At 49.0% G+C, this 14,048-nt stretch overlaps 1 protein-coding gene and 1 long non-coding RNA gene across 2 annotated transcripts in view; one reads left to right on the top strand and one right to left on the bottom strand.

The window, feature by feature from the left end:
- Positions 1-14,048, bottom strand: part of MAP1B (microtubule associated protein 1B) — a 94,038-nt gene that overhangs the window by 3,813 nt on the left and 76,177 nt on the right. Inside the window, exon 5 of the mRNA XM_003134032.6 lies at positions 1,558-8,077. Within this exon, the coding sequence (XP_003134080.1) occupies positions 1,558-8,077 (6,520 nt within the window). The remainder of the gene's footprint in view (positions 1-1,557; positions 8,078-14,048) is intronic.
- Positions 8,162-12,953, top strand: LOC146395603 (uncharacterized). Its single transcript, XR_014831512.1, has 5 exons — positions 8,162-8,233; positions 9,761-9,844; positions 11,045-11,208; positions 11,949-12,104; positions 12,320-12,953. It is a non-coding gene; the product is annotated as an uncharacterized LOC146395603 (long non-coding RNA).

Genomic DNA, 14,048 nt, shown 5'->3' with positions numbered 1-14,048 from the left:
TTTTTTTTGGGGTCTTTTCTATGGCCACACCCTCAGCACATGGAGGTTCCCAGGCTAGGGAGTCTAATCAGAGCTGTAGCCGCCGGCCTACACCACAGCCACAGCAACGTGGGATCCAAGCCACGTCTACAACCTATATCACAGTTCACGGCAACACCAGATCCTTAACCCACTGAGTGAGGCCAGGGATCAAACCCACAACCTCATGGTTCCTAGTTGGATTCTGCGCCACAATGGGAACTCCAAGCCACCATTTTTTAAAAGCACCCCAGCTAACAGGTGGTGTGTATCTGTTTTGAGACCACTGTAAAGCCATTTAAAATACTAGCTAGATCCATATATTTCATCTTCTTGCCTTTCTCCATGAGATGTAGGACAGTCTCTGGGAGACTGTCATCCCAGAGTTGAAACCAGCAATGAATTCCATCAACGGACTAGTTTTATTTTCAGGAGAGTAGGAGAGTGGTGAGAATCAGCCACACTGACATTTGGATAAACTCACTCAGTTTATGACTAGATTAACCAGCGTTTTAATGAACCTAAGCTGGAAGCCCTCAACATAGCCGTGTATAAGTCTCCAGAGAATTCTGCTTGTGACTTACCTTCCTTCTAATAATTAAAAATGTCAGCAGTTTCCCCTTGCATATTAAATCACTCCCATCATCACCAAACGAACATTGCCCATAGAGGTCCACACTGAGGGAAATGGCAGAAGTCGACCAAGGTTTGTTTTAAAGTTAATTAATAGTGTGATTTTGTCTTCTCAGCAATCTATTGGGAAAGCATCTTCAAAGTAAATTCAAACCAACTAACTTGGCCTCAAAATTTGTCATCTCTTTAAATGACAAAAAAAATTTTTTTAAATCAGTTGTGTGAGCTAAAGTGTATGTTTGGCAAGTTTGGTAGCAAATTTTAGTTGGGGTTCATGCCTTTCTCTCGACTTGTACTGGGTACCCACTAGTCCAGTAAATTTGCTGGTTGATAAAACAGAGCATTATTTTTAATGAGGATGTATCTCCAGCCTGATGATTTTTTCCTAATTAAAAAGTGTATACTCTTCAATTTTCAAGACGTTGTAACTTTTAAATATTTTTATTTTTTAAAAAATGGAACCTAAATCTTGGACCCACACTAGTTATTCCAGGCATGTCTTGGAACTCTGATTCTCCCTAGGCCTTTGGCACCTCAGCTTGATTCTGGGGCCAGGATGGCAAAAGCCAATGCCTCCGGAATCTTGTAGAGGAGCCTGAAACACAGATGCTTGGTTCTGAAGATGCAGAACAAGGCTATAGTTGCTGTGTTGCAAAAGGGAGCAAGCCCAGGGGTCACAGCTGGAGAATCACAGCTTCCGTGGGCCATATGCCGAGCCATCCCAGGCCCAGGGGCTACACTGGCCTGAGAGCTATACCTGCTGGCAGAAGAAAACCGTGACGGGAAGGGAGCACACCAAGTGTGCTCTCTCAGGTCCCTAGTTCAAAGTCAAATGGAAGCCCAGAGACTGCAGCTAAAAGCAGACTCATTATGTCCTGTAGCAGGATGCCAGCACCTTCCACCTACCTGCGGTTGCCGTCTTTACCGATTTGGATGTGGAGGCGTTGGCGGCATTCTTGGTCTCCTTGTCTTTCTCTTCCCCACGTGTAGCTTTGACCTCAGGGGTGGTGGTAGTTTTTGTTGCTTTTTCCACAGATTCTTTCTTCTTAGGAGAAGCCACTCTGGACACCTTATCTGAGGATTCCTTCAAGGCCCCTGGCTTCGGTGAAGCTGCAGAAGGCTTGGACTTGCCATCGGCCTTCTTGACAGGTGAGGACGACTTGGTCTTTGTCCCTGGCTTTTTGGTTTTGGTCTTCTCTTTGAGATCTTTCTTCAGAGCTTTGCCCAGGTTCTGCTCAATGGCCAAGGCCTCTGGGTCCATCATGGACACATCAGGGTGGCGTGGGGAAGGGCTACGGTCCTGCATGGGAGCCGGAGGTGGATCCATGTGTTTGTACGTGACGGTTTTGTCTGTGGGGATGGTTTCAGATTCATCTTCAGAGTCGATATTCGCATCCGCTGTGATGGAGGGGCACTCTTCGGTCTCCGGGGGCACGTCAGAGTCGGTCTGAGACGGGGCGGACTCGCTGACTGAGGTGGGAGGGGTTTCATCACACTGTCGGCCCTGGGGCTTTCCTCCAGGAGGTGGGGGGGCTCCCCCTGTTTGAGTCAGGGGCTTCTCTGAGTCTTCAGCTGGCTCTTCACTGGCAAACCACTCGAGAGGATTGGGGTTAATGAAGGAGGGCGAAAGCTCCGTCTTGGGATGCTTGTACTCACAGGAAGACACGAGGCACAAGTCAACATCCTGGCGAGCCTCAGAGGGGGACCTCTTTTCTGCGGTGTAGCACGGGTCTGAGGTCTCGTAGGAATAGGTAGACGCCTGGGGGGTTCTAGCCATCTTCTCTGCAGTCTCGTAACAGTATGCAGAGGTGTCAGGGGTTCGTGTAGTGGCTGTCGAGGTCTCGTAGGAGTAACTCTCAGACTCAGGGAAACTGGCAGCTTTCTCAGTGGTCTCATAAGAATAGCTGGAATCCCCAAGTGTCTGGCCACCCTCTTCAGAGTCATCATATCCATTGCTGATGTCATCCAGGAGCCTTCTAGACCTCTCAGTCTTTTCGTAGCTGTAACCACTCAGTTCAGGGGTTCTTGCTGTCTTCTCACTTATCTCATACGAGTACCCAGGCTCTTCGGGGCTCCGTGTGGCCTTTTCAGTAATTTCGTAGGCATAGCCCCCCTCTTCAGGAGTCTTGGTGGTTTTCTCAATGGCCTCATAGGAGTAGCCGCTGTCACATGGGGATTTGGCAGGGCTGTCTGTCTTCTCATAGTAATAGCCACTCACATCTGCACCCCGGGTAGTTTTCTCATAAGACTCATAGTCGTAACTCTCTTCGTCTGGGGACCTGGTTGTCATCTCCGGCTTCTGATAGGCATAGCTGAAGTCGCCGGGTGTCTTCCCACCACTGTCCTTCTCCATGACCGATGTGGCCAAATCTCTACTCAAGGCTAGATGGTGTGGCATCGTATCAAATAACATCGAGGCACGGAAGCCATAGGGCTCTGCGGATGCTGCATCCGTCGGTGGAGGAGAGGCAGCGTGGCAAGCGGCAATGCTCTCCTTGACTGCAGAGGTAGAATCTGAAAAACTCGGGGAATATAAAGGAGAGGACTCCCTCGGCGTGAGTGGAGAGATGTCGGATTTCGGTGAGAGCTTCTCTCCTTCCAGACTTTGCACTTTTTCAGAGGTGAGGGAGGCATATAAGGATATATCTCGGGGAGGAACAACATCGGATAGAGTATCTTCTTGGAGAGGAGAAGCTATCTGAGAAGGGGTGTGTGCGGAAGAGGTGGATGGGGAAGCCTCGACCTGGGATACTGAGATGAGCTCAGAAAGATCATTATCTTGGGTGTAGGACGGCTCTTCCGTTGGTGGGATCTTATGTGACAGACTGGAGTCCTGCATGTCAGAAGGACTATAGTCCACCTCCGTTGGCCCATTTTCAGTGATGTGAAGCATACCTGCACCCACTGTAGGGTGATCTGGAGACTGTCGGCTGAAGTCCATAGCAAGAGAATGCTCAGGGGATTCCTGGCCAAACTCAATAGACATGGAGGACTGTTCAGATCGGTGATCCTGAACTGGTGTCCTAGACTTGGCTGTTTTAGGGGAGAAGTCTGGCGGAGAAATTGACATTGGTCTGGGGCATTCTTCTTTAGATGGAGACATTTCTGTTTCCTGGAAAGTGGTGGGCGTTTGCACGACAGACACTGAAAGGGAGTCGTCTACTTCGGTGGAATGTGGGGAACCGACCTCCGCATGCAGCGAGGGGGACACGTCATCTGTTGTTGGCTCTGGAAATGAGCTCGTAGCCACAGAAGCTGTGGAGACCGAGGCCACTCCCTCCATGTGAGAGTATGTGTCTTCTGCCACACCCTCGTCAACAGGGGTAGCTGACTTGTCTGAGACAGTGCCTTCAGAAATGGACATCTTAGTGTCTTCCTTAAAAGATCCAAACTGACTGACATCTATCTGTGTAGGAGAAACATCTCCTAACTTCCTTTCATCCAGAGCCAGTCCTGACTGAGAACTCAGCTCCTCAACATCGTCAGTTTTCTTTTCTTGATCAAAATCTTCCTTTATTGGTATAAAGTCTGTGCTTTTCCCTTCCTCTTTGTCTTGGAAAAGACCAGTGGAAGTCGTGTCGGAAACTGGACTTATTTGGTCTGGAGAGCCTTGTTTTCCATTCTTTCCCTCAAAGGGGCTTTCTGTGTATCTACCAGGAGCCTTGTCGTCGGCACTTAGAAAACTTTCATATGCAGACTCGGATCCAATTAGCGGTGGGCTCCGTAAAGGAGACAAAACTTTCTCAATAGGAGACTCTGAGTCAGGCACAGGTTCATCCATGGGGCTTATGGAAGCCCTATCACTCTCATCTTTGGCATCACTGAATTCAAAGCTGACTGGGACTGCCGCTGGTTTTTCAATGGCTTCTGTGGGAAGGTGACCAGATTTCTCTTCAGTGGGAGACTGGTAGTAAGGTGTGTGGCCAGCACTGCCAGTCACAGACTGAGATGGAGACACCACTTCCAGGGTCTTATCCTCAGGACTGGCACAATGTTCTTCAACGACTTCTTGGGTCACCTCAGGAGACACTGGGGCTACTTCCGCCTCTGCTGAGACTTTAATCTCATTGGGTGTCAGAGAAAAGTTCACACTGCGTTCACCCAGAGGGGTCTTTTCTATGGGTGATGGCGGAGATGGACTCAGGGACGGGCTCTTGGGTGGACTAAGTTTTTCATCGGAAACTGCAGAGACGGTGTCTTTGACCTCCAACGTGGCACTGGCTCGCACTTCTTTGTCTTCAGAGCAGTAGGCATCACGCAGAGCAGATCTGCTAAATTTGTCTTCCTCCATGGATGAGGGTGGTGAGATGGTGGAGGCTGAGGCATTGTAATCCTTTCCATCAGTGGCATCTGTTTTTGACCCTTCAGACAGTCCGTTGAGTGATGTCACGGCAGGTTTGGCGTATTCCTGAGAATACAGTGAAGACTCGTATTTGGTGATGTTTACAAATTCTTGAGACGGGGACTCTGTCTCCTCGTTGTTGGTCTCATCACTCATCACATCTCGAGGAGTGGACATCTCATCCATGGGGGTGGGCTCGCTGGAGATCTCAATGGTGGACTGAGTGTAGCCGGAGGTGGCAGTGAATTCTTCGGGCTGGTCTTCCCGGTTCTCCTCATCAGAAGCGGTGGCCTCACTCTCCGAGCCACCAGGTAAGGTCTCGTCATGAATTGAAGATGCAGGTTCTCGGACAGGAGACTGGGCTCCCACCTGCTTGGCGGCTGTGGTGAGGAATCCATACTGGTCCTCGGCACCACCAGCCCCTGCAGCCTTATCGACCACGGCCATCACGTAGTCTTCGGCTTCAGCCTTTTCGGGCTCATAGTCTTCCTCCCTGGCATCCTCAGCTTTGTCCTCCTCCTCCTCGCCCTCCTCCTCCGACTGCTCAGCGTCTCCCTTCTCCAAGGCCTCGTCCATGTCTTCCTCTGCCCGGTCGTCGCCACTGGCGATGGACTCCCTCTTCTCCTTGATGTGCACGTCGGCCTCAGCCTTCGCGCTCTCCTCCTCCTCCTCCACGGGGCTGTGCTTGGATGTGCGTGTGCACACACTCTCCTCGCCATCCTCCTCCGGCTCCTCAGCCTCCTCTGTCTCCGCCTTCTCTTCGTAGTCTCCGGTCTCGGAAGACTCCTCAAAACCCGCTCCTTCGTCTTCAAATTTTTCAGTGTCTTCCACCCCCTGCTTCTCGACGGCCTCCAGCTCCTCGGGTGTTTGCTCGCATTCGCCCTCCCCCTCTGTGGTGGTGATTCCCTCATCGGGGGACTCGGCGGGACCCTTGATGACTTCGGTCTCTTTCTGGATGACATAGGCTTCGCCGGGCTCGGTTTCCTTCAGTTTCTCTTCATCTTCGATCAGCTCCAGCTGAGGCTTCACGTCTTTTGCTACGTCGACCTCTTCGGCCTTCAGCTCTTCAAAGTCCTTGGTCAGGTCCTCGGGGGAGGACATAAGGGACCTCTCGGCTTCGAGTTCTTTGGCGGGGCCAGCGGGCGCCATCCCAGCCGCCACGGCCGCTGCGGTGGCCACGGTGCCCAGGGCGACGGCAGCGGCAGCCTCTGCTGTCCTGCCTTCCTTCTTAACGACTTTAATCTTCCCCTTCTCCTTTGGCTTCCCGGCAGCAGCAACAGATTCTTTCTTGACAGGCTCTTCCTTCTTGGGTACTTTTGGTTTTAATGCAGCTGGTTTTTTTGCTTCAGATACAGGAGTCGTGGATTTCTTTGTGTCTTTGGGAAGCTTCTTGATTTCTTTTTTGGGTTCCTTTTCCTCCTTTTTAATTTCCTTCTTTTCTTCCTTCTTAACTTCCTTCTTGGCTTCCTTCAGTGGGGTTTCCTTCTTAACCTCTTTTTTGACTTCTTTTTTCTCTTCCTTCTTGATGTCTTTTTTGACTTCCTTTTTCACCTCTTCCTTTTTTGGTTTTTCCTCCTTCTTGATGGGTGTTTTGTCCTCCTTTTTAGCCACTTCTTTCTTTGGCTTTTCCTTTTCCTTCTCCTCCTTCTTTTCTTCTGGTTTTGCCTTGGTTTCCTTTTTCACTGTCTTCTCCTTGGCGACTTTGGGTTTAACGTCTGCACCTTGTTTTTCAGCCCCTTCGGCTTTGGCCAGAGGCAGCTCTTCTTTGCTGGGCACCTCCTTTTCTGTCACGGGAGGTTTGGTCTCAGTTTTCACTGGTTTGTCTTTTTTCACCGTTACTTTTTCTTTGCTTTCGACTTTAGGTGGCTTTTCTACCTGAGCAGCTTTTGTGACTTCAGGGGTTTCTTCTTTTGACTCCTTTCGCACGGCTTTGCTGGGAAGGGGTTTCGCCGCTGGCTTCAGACTCTCCCGGCTGTCAGCCCTCTGTTTCAGTTTCACCTGTTTCACAGCAGGGGTGGCCACCTGGCCAGTTAGATCCTTCTGCGTGGCCAGTGGCTGTTTCAGGAAGTCCAAATGCTTGAGCTTTTCCAGTCCTTCCAGAATATTGTATTGGGTGCTGTTGCCAGGAAACAGGACGCGGATGATTTTCTCTGCAGGGTTTGCTGGATGCCACACGATCAAGGATGAGACTGAAGTTAAGTAGGAAATTGGAATATCTATTTCCTGACCGTTAGGAAGGATTAGTTCAGCCTTGTCTTTGTTGGTGCCAGTCCACTGCTGCATAAAATACTGCATTTCCTTGCTGCTCTTGACTGGGTTAAGCACATACATCTCTAGTTTACCAACTCCCATTTTCTGGAAAAGAATGACAGGGTCAATGGTATTGCCTACACTTCTGAACAGAGGTTCTGGCTTCATGGACAATTTGTTTAGGTACTGCAGAGTGAAGCAAGCTTCTTCTATGCTTCTCTTCATCTTGATGTTGGGCTCTGGGTTTTTCAGATTTTCAGGTACATTGAGAAATACAACTCCCAGGTCGGGGGAGATGAGGTTTTTCATCCAGTCACTATTTGTGGTGGAGCCCTGGGACTGTTCTTCCTCGAGCTCGGCAATCTTCCGCTGGAGCATGCTGTTTATGCCAGGCAAATTGTCATCCCCAATGTGGGTGAGCAGGATGGAGTCCACTCGGTCCAAGTGTCGGATGAGCTTCCAGAAGCAGGATTTTCTTTCTGATCCTCCGTTGATGAGCATATTGAATCCATTCACTGCAAACAATGCAGAATCTCCCCTCCCTCCTGGAAAAATGTAACAGCAGGGCTTGGAGAGCTTTAGAAATCCCCCTGATGTGGGAGGTTCTAGGATATCAAAGGGAGATGGGACCTCCACGGATTCCGAGAGATACTCGGTAAACTCAGAAAGTCCTTCCATTTCTGGCAATATCGAAGCGGAGTTGAGTTTGATATTGATGAAGTCTTGGAGGTTGTGTCTGTCAAGATTGGAGTTCTTCCAGTCCCCTTCTTCGGGACAGAACAGGGTTAAGCTGGCTTTGTTGGCAGGATGGGTGGTACTCAGTAATTCCCCGATCTGGGATGTAAAAAATAAGAAGAAACAAAGAAAGGAAAGGTTTAAATAACTGTCATCACTGATCCATCCTCTCCATCTATTCCTAGGTATTACAGGACCATTGGATGCTCACAGGCCAAGTGTCAGAGCTGCTGGCCGGGCAATAGTTCCACACCGGTAAGTGAACAGGCTCTGTCCTGACCACTCCTCCCATTCCCTTCGGCCTCAACTGCCCCCGCCCCTGGTCCACCCCACCCCAGGCACCTCCCCCGGAGACCTGGCCACCATCTGTTCGTGCCCAGCAGGGGATCTTCAGAACTGTGCTCCAGTTCTAAGACCCATCGACCACCTGGATGATCAGCGCCTGTGCGGTTATGAAATACTTTGAATACCACCCCTGGGTACCTGCCATGCGAAAATGCCCTTTAAAAAGTAATCAGCTACCACCACAGGGGAAGGCTAGATGAGTCATTTCACCACTGATATAAAATGTTTTCTTTTATTCCACGGGGCTTGGCAAAAAGGCCTGATGACATATTAAAGGAATTTAGATGTAGTGCACATGTTTGTCAATTTTTAGAATTTGGTAGGTAGAGAAGAAAAAAGTTTGGTGGTTTGGGGTTTTTGTTTGTTTTTTGTTTTTTGCCTCTTGAAAACAGGAAGTCATAGATTGCACTTTACTACAAAAAAAATTACTGGGTCTGGTATCAATCAGTTCACACTACTTTAAAACATGAGTGGTTCATCCAGCAGGTTCCCTGCAAATACAAACATTTTGAAACCATGATGATTACGGCAAGTGGGTAATTACGTGAGCAAGTAGCCAGATGTGTCCCCCTTTTGCTCATGTTTCAGTCCGAGGTGAGACAGTCTATGCTTTTCCACCCTGAGGGTTGTGTGCTCAAATCTGTGTGTCGGGGATAGTCAGCCACTCGCTCTTTTTATGTGAAGAAGGTGATCACCGAGATCAAGGAGAAGGTAAACAAATTTGAGGAAACCCCCCCTACTTTCCTTCCCGTCTTTTCACCTCTACCCAGAGAGTTTCTATGACTTGAAGGAAATGACTCCAAAGAAACAAGGCTGTGCTGGATTCTGAGGACGTCGAGGGCACTGAAAACCAGCAAAGAGGCTGGTGAGTGGAAAACTATGACGTATGTACAAGGGAAAGCAGAAAGGAAAGTCAGCCCTGCTGAACAGGTTTCTCTTCAGAGAAGGACAGTCCAGTTCGTCTGGGGAAGCAACAGGGTGATGTGCATGAGACGAGAACACCGCTGCGGCCTGGAGAGCGCCCATCACGAAGGAGGCAGACGGAAAGGGTCGGGGGCAGAGGGAGGAGGAACACCTTCGATGGCCTTGGAGCAACGCAGCAGAAACAAAGCCCGACCTCACCCCAGATCCTGCTTCCAGACCTGTGTGGCCAAGGGCCTCAAGGGCAAAGGCTGGTCTCACGAGAGCCTGTTCAATCCATGCTTATTCAAGGAACAGATGAGAGCAACAAGGAGGCTCCAACAGTGGGAGCAACAGGAGCGGTTTCCACAAGGAAACTGTGGGTGGTGCTTGGACTTGGAAACTGAGGCTTCCCCTCCAAGAGTTTGGAAACCGTCATCCGTAAATGGTAGTTAGGAGAGCCCATTATACTGAAAGTCCCTGAAGAGGAAGTATCACATTTCTATCTCCGCGTCATTGTCATCTCTGTCTCCCCAGGACATCATCAAGCTCCATGGATGTTTGCGGAATTGCTCTGAACTTGGCCATTTCAACGTGCTGCCCTTCTGAAGTGGACACTAGGTAAGTGAGCAGAGCCTGTTAATACTTCTCAAGCACACTGACTGCTACGCTCCCCTTCTTCTTACAAAGAGGGATGGGAGACCAGACTGCAAGAAATATTGCTTGGGGCAAAGATAGCCGTTTTGTTAATCACCTTTTCTAATTAAATGCAGGCATACTGGAGAGGAAGGAAGATATAGGAAATAAATGACTTTACGGCAGATAATATTAATGAAATAAGATTTGAATTTCTCAACCATAGCCTACTAACCACATTTCCGTTTTGATTGGATTACTTGCGTGGCTAATGAGGAAATACAACAGACAGTGGAGCTCTGGGTTTTGGCAAGATGGTTAACAAGATCTCTGAACAGGGTGAGAGTGGAACTAGGTGGATCTGTAGCCCGCCAGATAAATCCTGCTGCTTCATGTCCACCTGGAGGGGGTCTGCGATGGGCTCACTTACGTCCTGTCGAGGAGACTTGAATGGAAGTGGTGAAGGCATGTTTATCCCATCTGTGGAGGGCATGAAAACCAGAGGCCTAGCAAAAGTGGAATGGCAGAAGTAAAGAGGTTTGGGAAAGCTTTTGAAACCAGGATGATGATGGCTACATCAGCTCTAACAGGAGGCATTCTAAAGGGATAAGTGCAAGGTCCCATAAACCAGCTGGGAAGGCAGGATTGGACGATGTGGCTTATCAACAATATCCATGGGAAAGACTCCGGGATTTCAGTTGACGGTCAAGTGGATTTATCGCAAAGCTAAAGAAGCTTACATTTCAAGGCTCCTCAGTGGCCTGGTTCCCTTCCAAAGTCCTGTACTTAATTGTCTATTCATAATTTTGTTTTTCTTGAAGGGAACCCCTCAAACTAGGTTAATTACAGAGCTCCTTAGAGCCTGCATCCCCTCTCCTCACTGACATTTAATTGTAGATAGTGACGGTCCAAAGTTACTCAGACTTAGTGAATAGAAGATTATACTGAAAACTACAGAAGTCACTGACTCACAGTCCTAACCTGGTCAGTGACCCCTGGAGTATGCTGTCCAGTGTGAGTCATAACATTTTAGAGAAACTGGACCAAAACCAAGTTGAAATTGCTGGCTCCTTCTCCTTGGCCTTAACCTCTAAATGCTAGACCTGGGCCCCTTTCTCTTCTAACACATTTCTCCCTCTAGATTACTTCATCTATTTTCTAACGTGCTGATGGCTTCCACATTAGTATTTCCAGCCTGCTCTCAGCTCCCCGGGCTCTGGACTCCCACATCTGACTGACTGATAATTCCAAGGCACGGAGATATGGCCAAGACCATATATATGGTTCTCACCTTATCCCACCCCTCCTTCTGCCAGTGGAACAGGACTGAAGGACGGTGACCATAGAAAGTAAGGAATTTTTAATATCTTGTTTTCTGAGGACCAGTGGGTAGAACTGAAAATGTTTAATCTGGGAGGGGAAAAAAAACTGGCCGCGCTGGTGAAAGGGTGTCTAAGACACTGTCAGGTGGAAAAGGGATCACATTAGTTCCTTGAAGATAGGATGAGACAAGGAAAAACTTTCTAACAAAGAGACTGAGAAATGTCCCCAGGAGATGGTGATTTCACCATCCTCAGATTTCAGGGAGGGAGGGGAAGGGGGAGCCAGAGGACTGTTCTAGCTGTAGGTCCTGGTTTTGCAGTTCACCTCCAATGACTAAAACTCCCTAAAGCTGAAGCTCAAAATGCACTAATAATTTCTCAGCCATTTACTTTTAGCTATTCTCATTAAACAATGTGTCATTCTTATTTTTGCCAAATTGTGCTTCTGGTTTCTCTGGTGTGACTAGTATGTATCAAGGACTAAAAGGAACAAACGTAGGCACCAATAGGCTACGATAGCTCTCGATGACTGGTAACCACTGGCCGAATCCAGGGGTTTCCATACTTTGGCTGTGGCATCCTTTCCTCAAAGTCCACAGTGTGAAAAAGGTCCAGGTGCTGTGGTCGGGACAAGGGGAAGAGAGGGAATTCGACCCTACGTCTCCCCTTCTCTTGTCTTACCCACCATCCTTGGCACCCCTGGTCTAGTCTGTAAGGGAAAACTCTAGAGATCCTTTAATGTGCATTGAGATTTACTTTCCCCAAAGTATTGGGGTGGGGGTTATAGAGCCAGTAGAGGAGACTATGACAGAGCTGCTGGCTTACTGACCCCTGCCTCGAAGAATGAAAAATGTGTGCCCTTCCAAACCTGCCCGGTGATTAGAACCCTGGAATCTGCCTTTGCACGGAACTCTGTTCTCCAGGTAAGGATGTTTCCTTTTCTTCTATAATTAGGGGTAAATTCTGATCTATGCACAGTCCGTGTGCCACAGTTCTAGTAAAGTGATTTAAGCATCACCACGCCTTATTTGAAGCCAGAGAGCTATTATTTGAGGTCCAGATGGGTGGATGGTGATACCTCTGTATTTAAACTTCCAGCAAGACAAACCCTTTTCTTTCCATATGTCCTCTGCTCTAGTTTACTTCAAAAAAGACAAAGCAATGACATGGGGACAGAAACCAACCACAAGAAACCAGCTTCGGAAGTGCCCAGGAGGCAGGAGAGGCACCGCGTGCACCTAAGTCAGCGAGGGCTTAGGGCTAAGCCCCGCCTAGAACAAGCCAGTTCACCGCCCACCCACACCCTGAGCCATGGGGCTATTGCCAGGCCTCTGCAGCTCTCCCTTGCCCGGCGCAAGGTGCCAATAGTGGGGTGACCTCCAGCTCCCCCACAATGTTCCACTGTCCCGGGGACAGCATGAACATGCAGACACGACGACCTTGCAAACGATTCTGACCTGACAGTGATCACATGCCCTTCTCGGGGCAGCAGGTGGAGTGAGGGCGAGAGCTCTAGCTGGGGACTCTCAATGCACTTGAACCAGGTTTTCCCGGACCTTCCTACGTGTAGGTGCAATGGATACGAGACAGGCGGCCTGAACTCCAGCAGCCTCGCAGGAAGAGAGGGTAGTCAGCACGGTGCCAGCTGCAAGGGAGCCCTGGGTCTTTCCTGCCATGGGGCGCCTGGGCTGTCTGCCTTGGGGCCCAGATGACATCACACCTTCGGAAAGCTGGGGTTTCTGACGCCAAATAAAATGTTCCTTTTTACTCCCCCCCAGTGAGTGGAAACTAGAAACATGCTGATGTCATCTGACCAGGGTTTTTGAAAAAGCCCCCAGGTGAGCCTAATGAGGCTGGGCAGCCTATTTGCAGATCTTGCCAGGGATGGAAAGTACACAGAGACCTCTTTCTGAGGCGCAGGGCCGAGGAAGATTAAATGCAGGAAAACAGATGGCCCTTCCCAACACCCATGAGACTAAGAGGCGGCCGTCTCAGGAAGTTCTCAGGAAGCTGGTTTTAAATAGATGTGGTAACTCCCATCAGTACATCCTTCAAGCTCTCAGTGGAGAAATCTGCTGTCAGCGAGGGCAGGCCCCACGCTGCTGTGTGACAGCCCTGAATCGATGCTCTAACTAGGAGAAAGAGGTGTGTAATTTTGGAAAGAGACGTGTCCCAACCAGACATATTCTGAAGCAGAAGTAACCAAATTAAAATCTTCGCTCTCATTCTACCAAATACCACTCACTTCTTAGAGGCGTTTTTCAATATTTCACATGTATCACCCTTGACTAAGACACACACTAGAAACAGTAACCATCAGGCTTCAACCACCCTTAACCATCTTTTTCTTGGGGCATGGATGTGTCCCATGCATGCACCCCATTCTCCTACGAGCCTCCCTTTCTTGGGCTGTGCAGGCAGTCCGAGTTCAAACATTGGGACCAGGCATTCAAAATACGAGAAATCAGACATAATTAGATCAGGAAAGGGAAGCACATGTACTGAGGGAGATCAGGGCAGTTCATTGCTACCTAAAGATCCAGGAGATCTTGGGAATGTTCTTTCAGAAAACAGGAAATGTGCATTTTCTTTTGGACTTTGTCATTTCAAATTTCTCCATCATATCTGCCATCTGTAAAATGCTGACGTTTCCAACCCCCCTCCATCTGTATCTCAGGCAACACTCAGAATGGCTCCAATTAATTATAGATGCGTGCTCTAAATTCCTTTGGTGATGAGCCACAGCACTGCAGGACACCGGATCACCGGGTTTTGCTTATTTCAAAGGCATGTGACATCCCCTCCCCTCCTTCTAGCTCCCGTAAGTGCTTTCAAAGCGCAGCCTGAGGCGACAACAATGACCAAGC

Source organism: Sus scrofa, chromosome 16 (genome assembly GCF_054392235.1).
Source record: "Sus scrofa isolate SSC_HxYL_T2T_F1_AM1 chromosome 16, Sscrofa_HxYL_maternal_Yorkshire_Landrace_v2.0, whole genome shotgun sequence".
Classification (NCBI taxonomy): domain Eukaryota; kingdom Metazoa; phylum Chordata; class Mammalia; order Artiodactyla; family Suidae; genus Sus; species Sus scrofa.
This window is presented reverse-complemented; position numbering and strand designations above follow the sequence as displayed.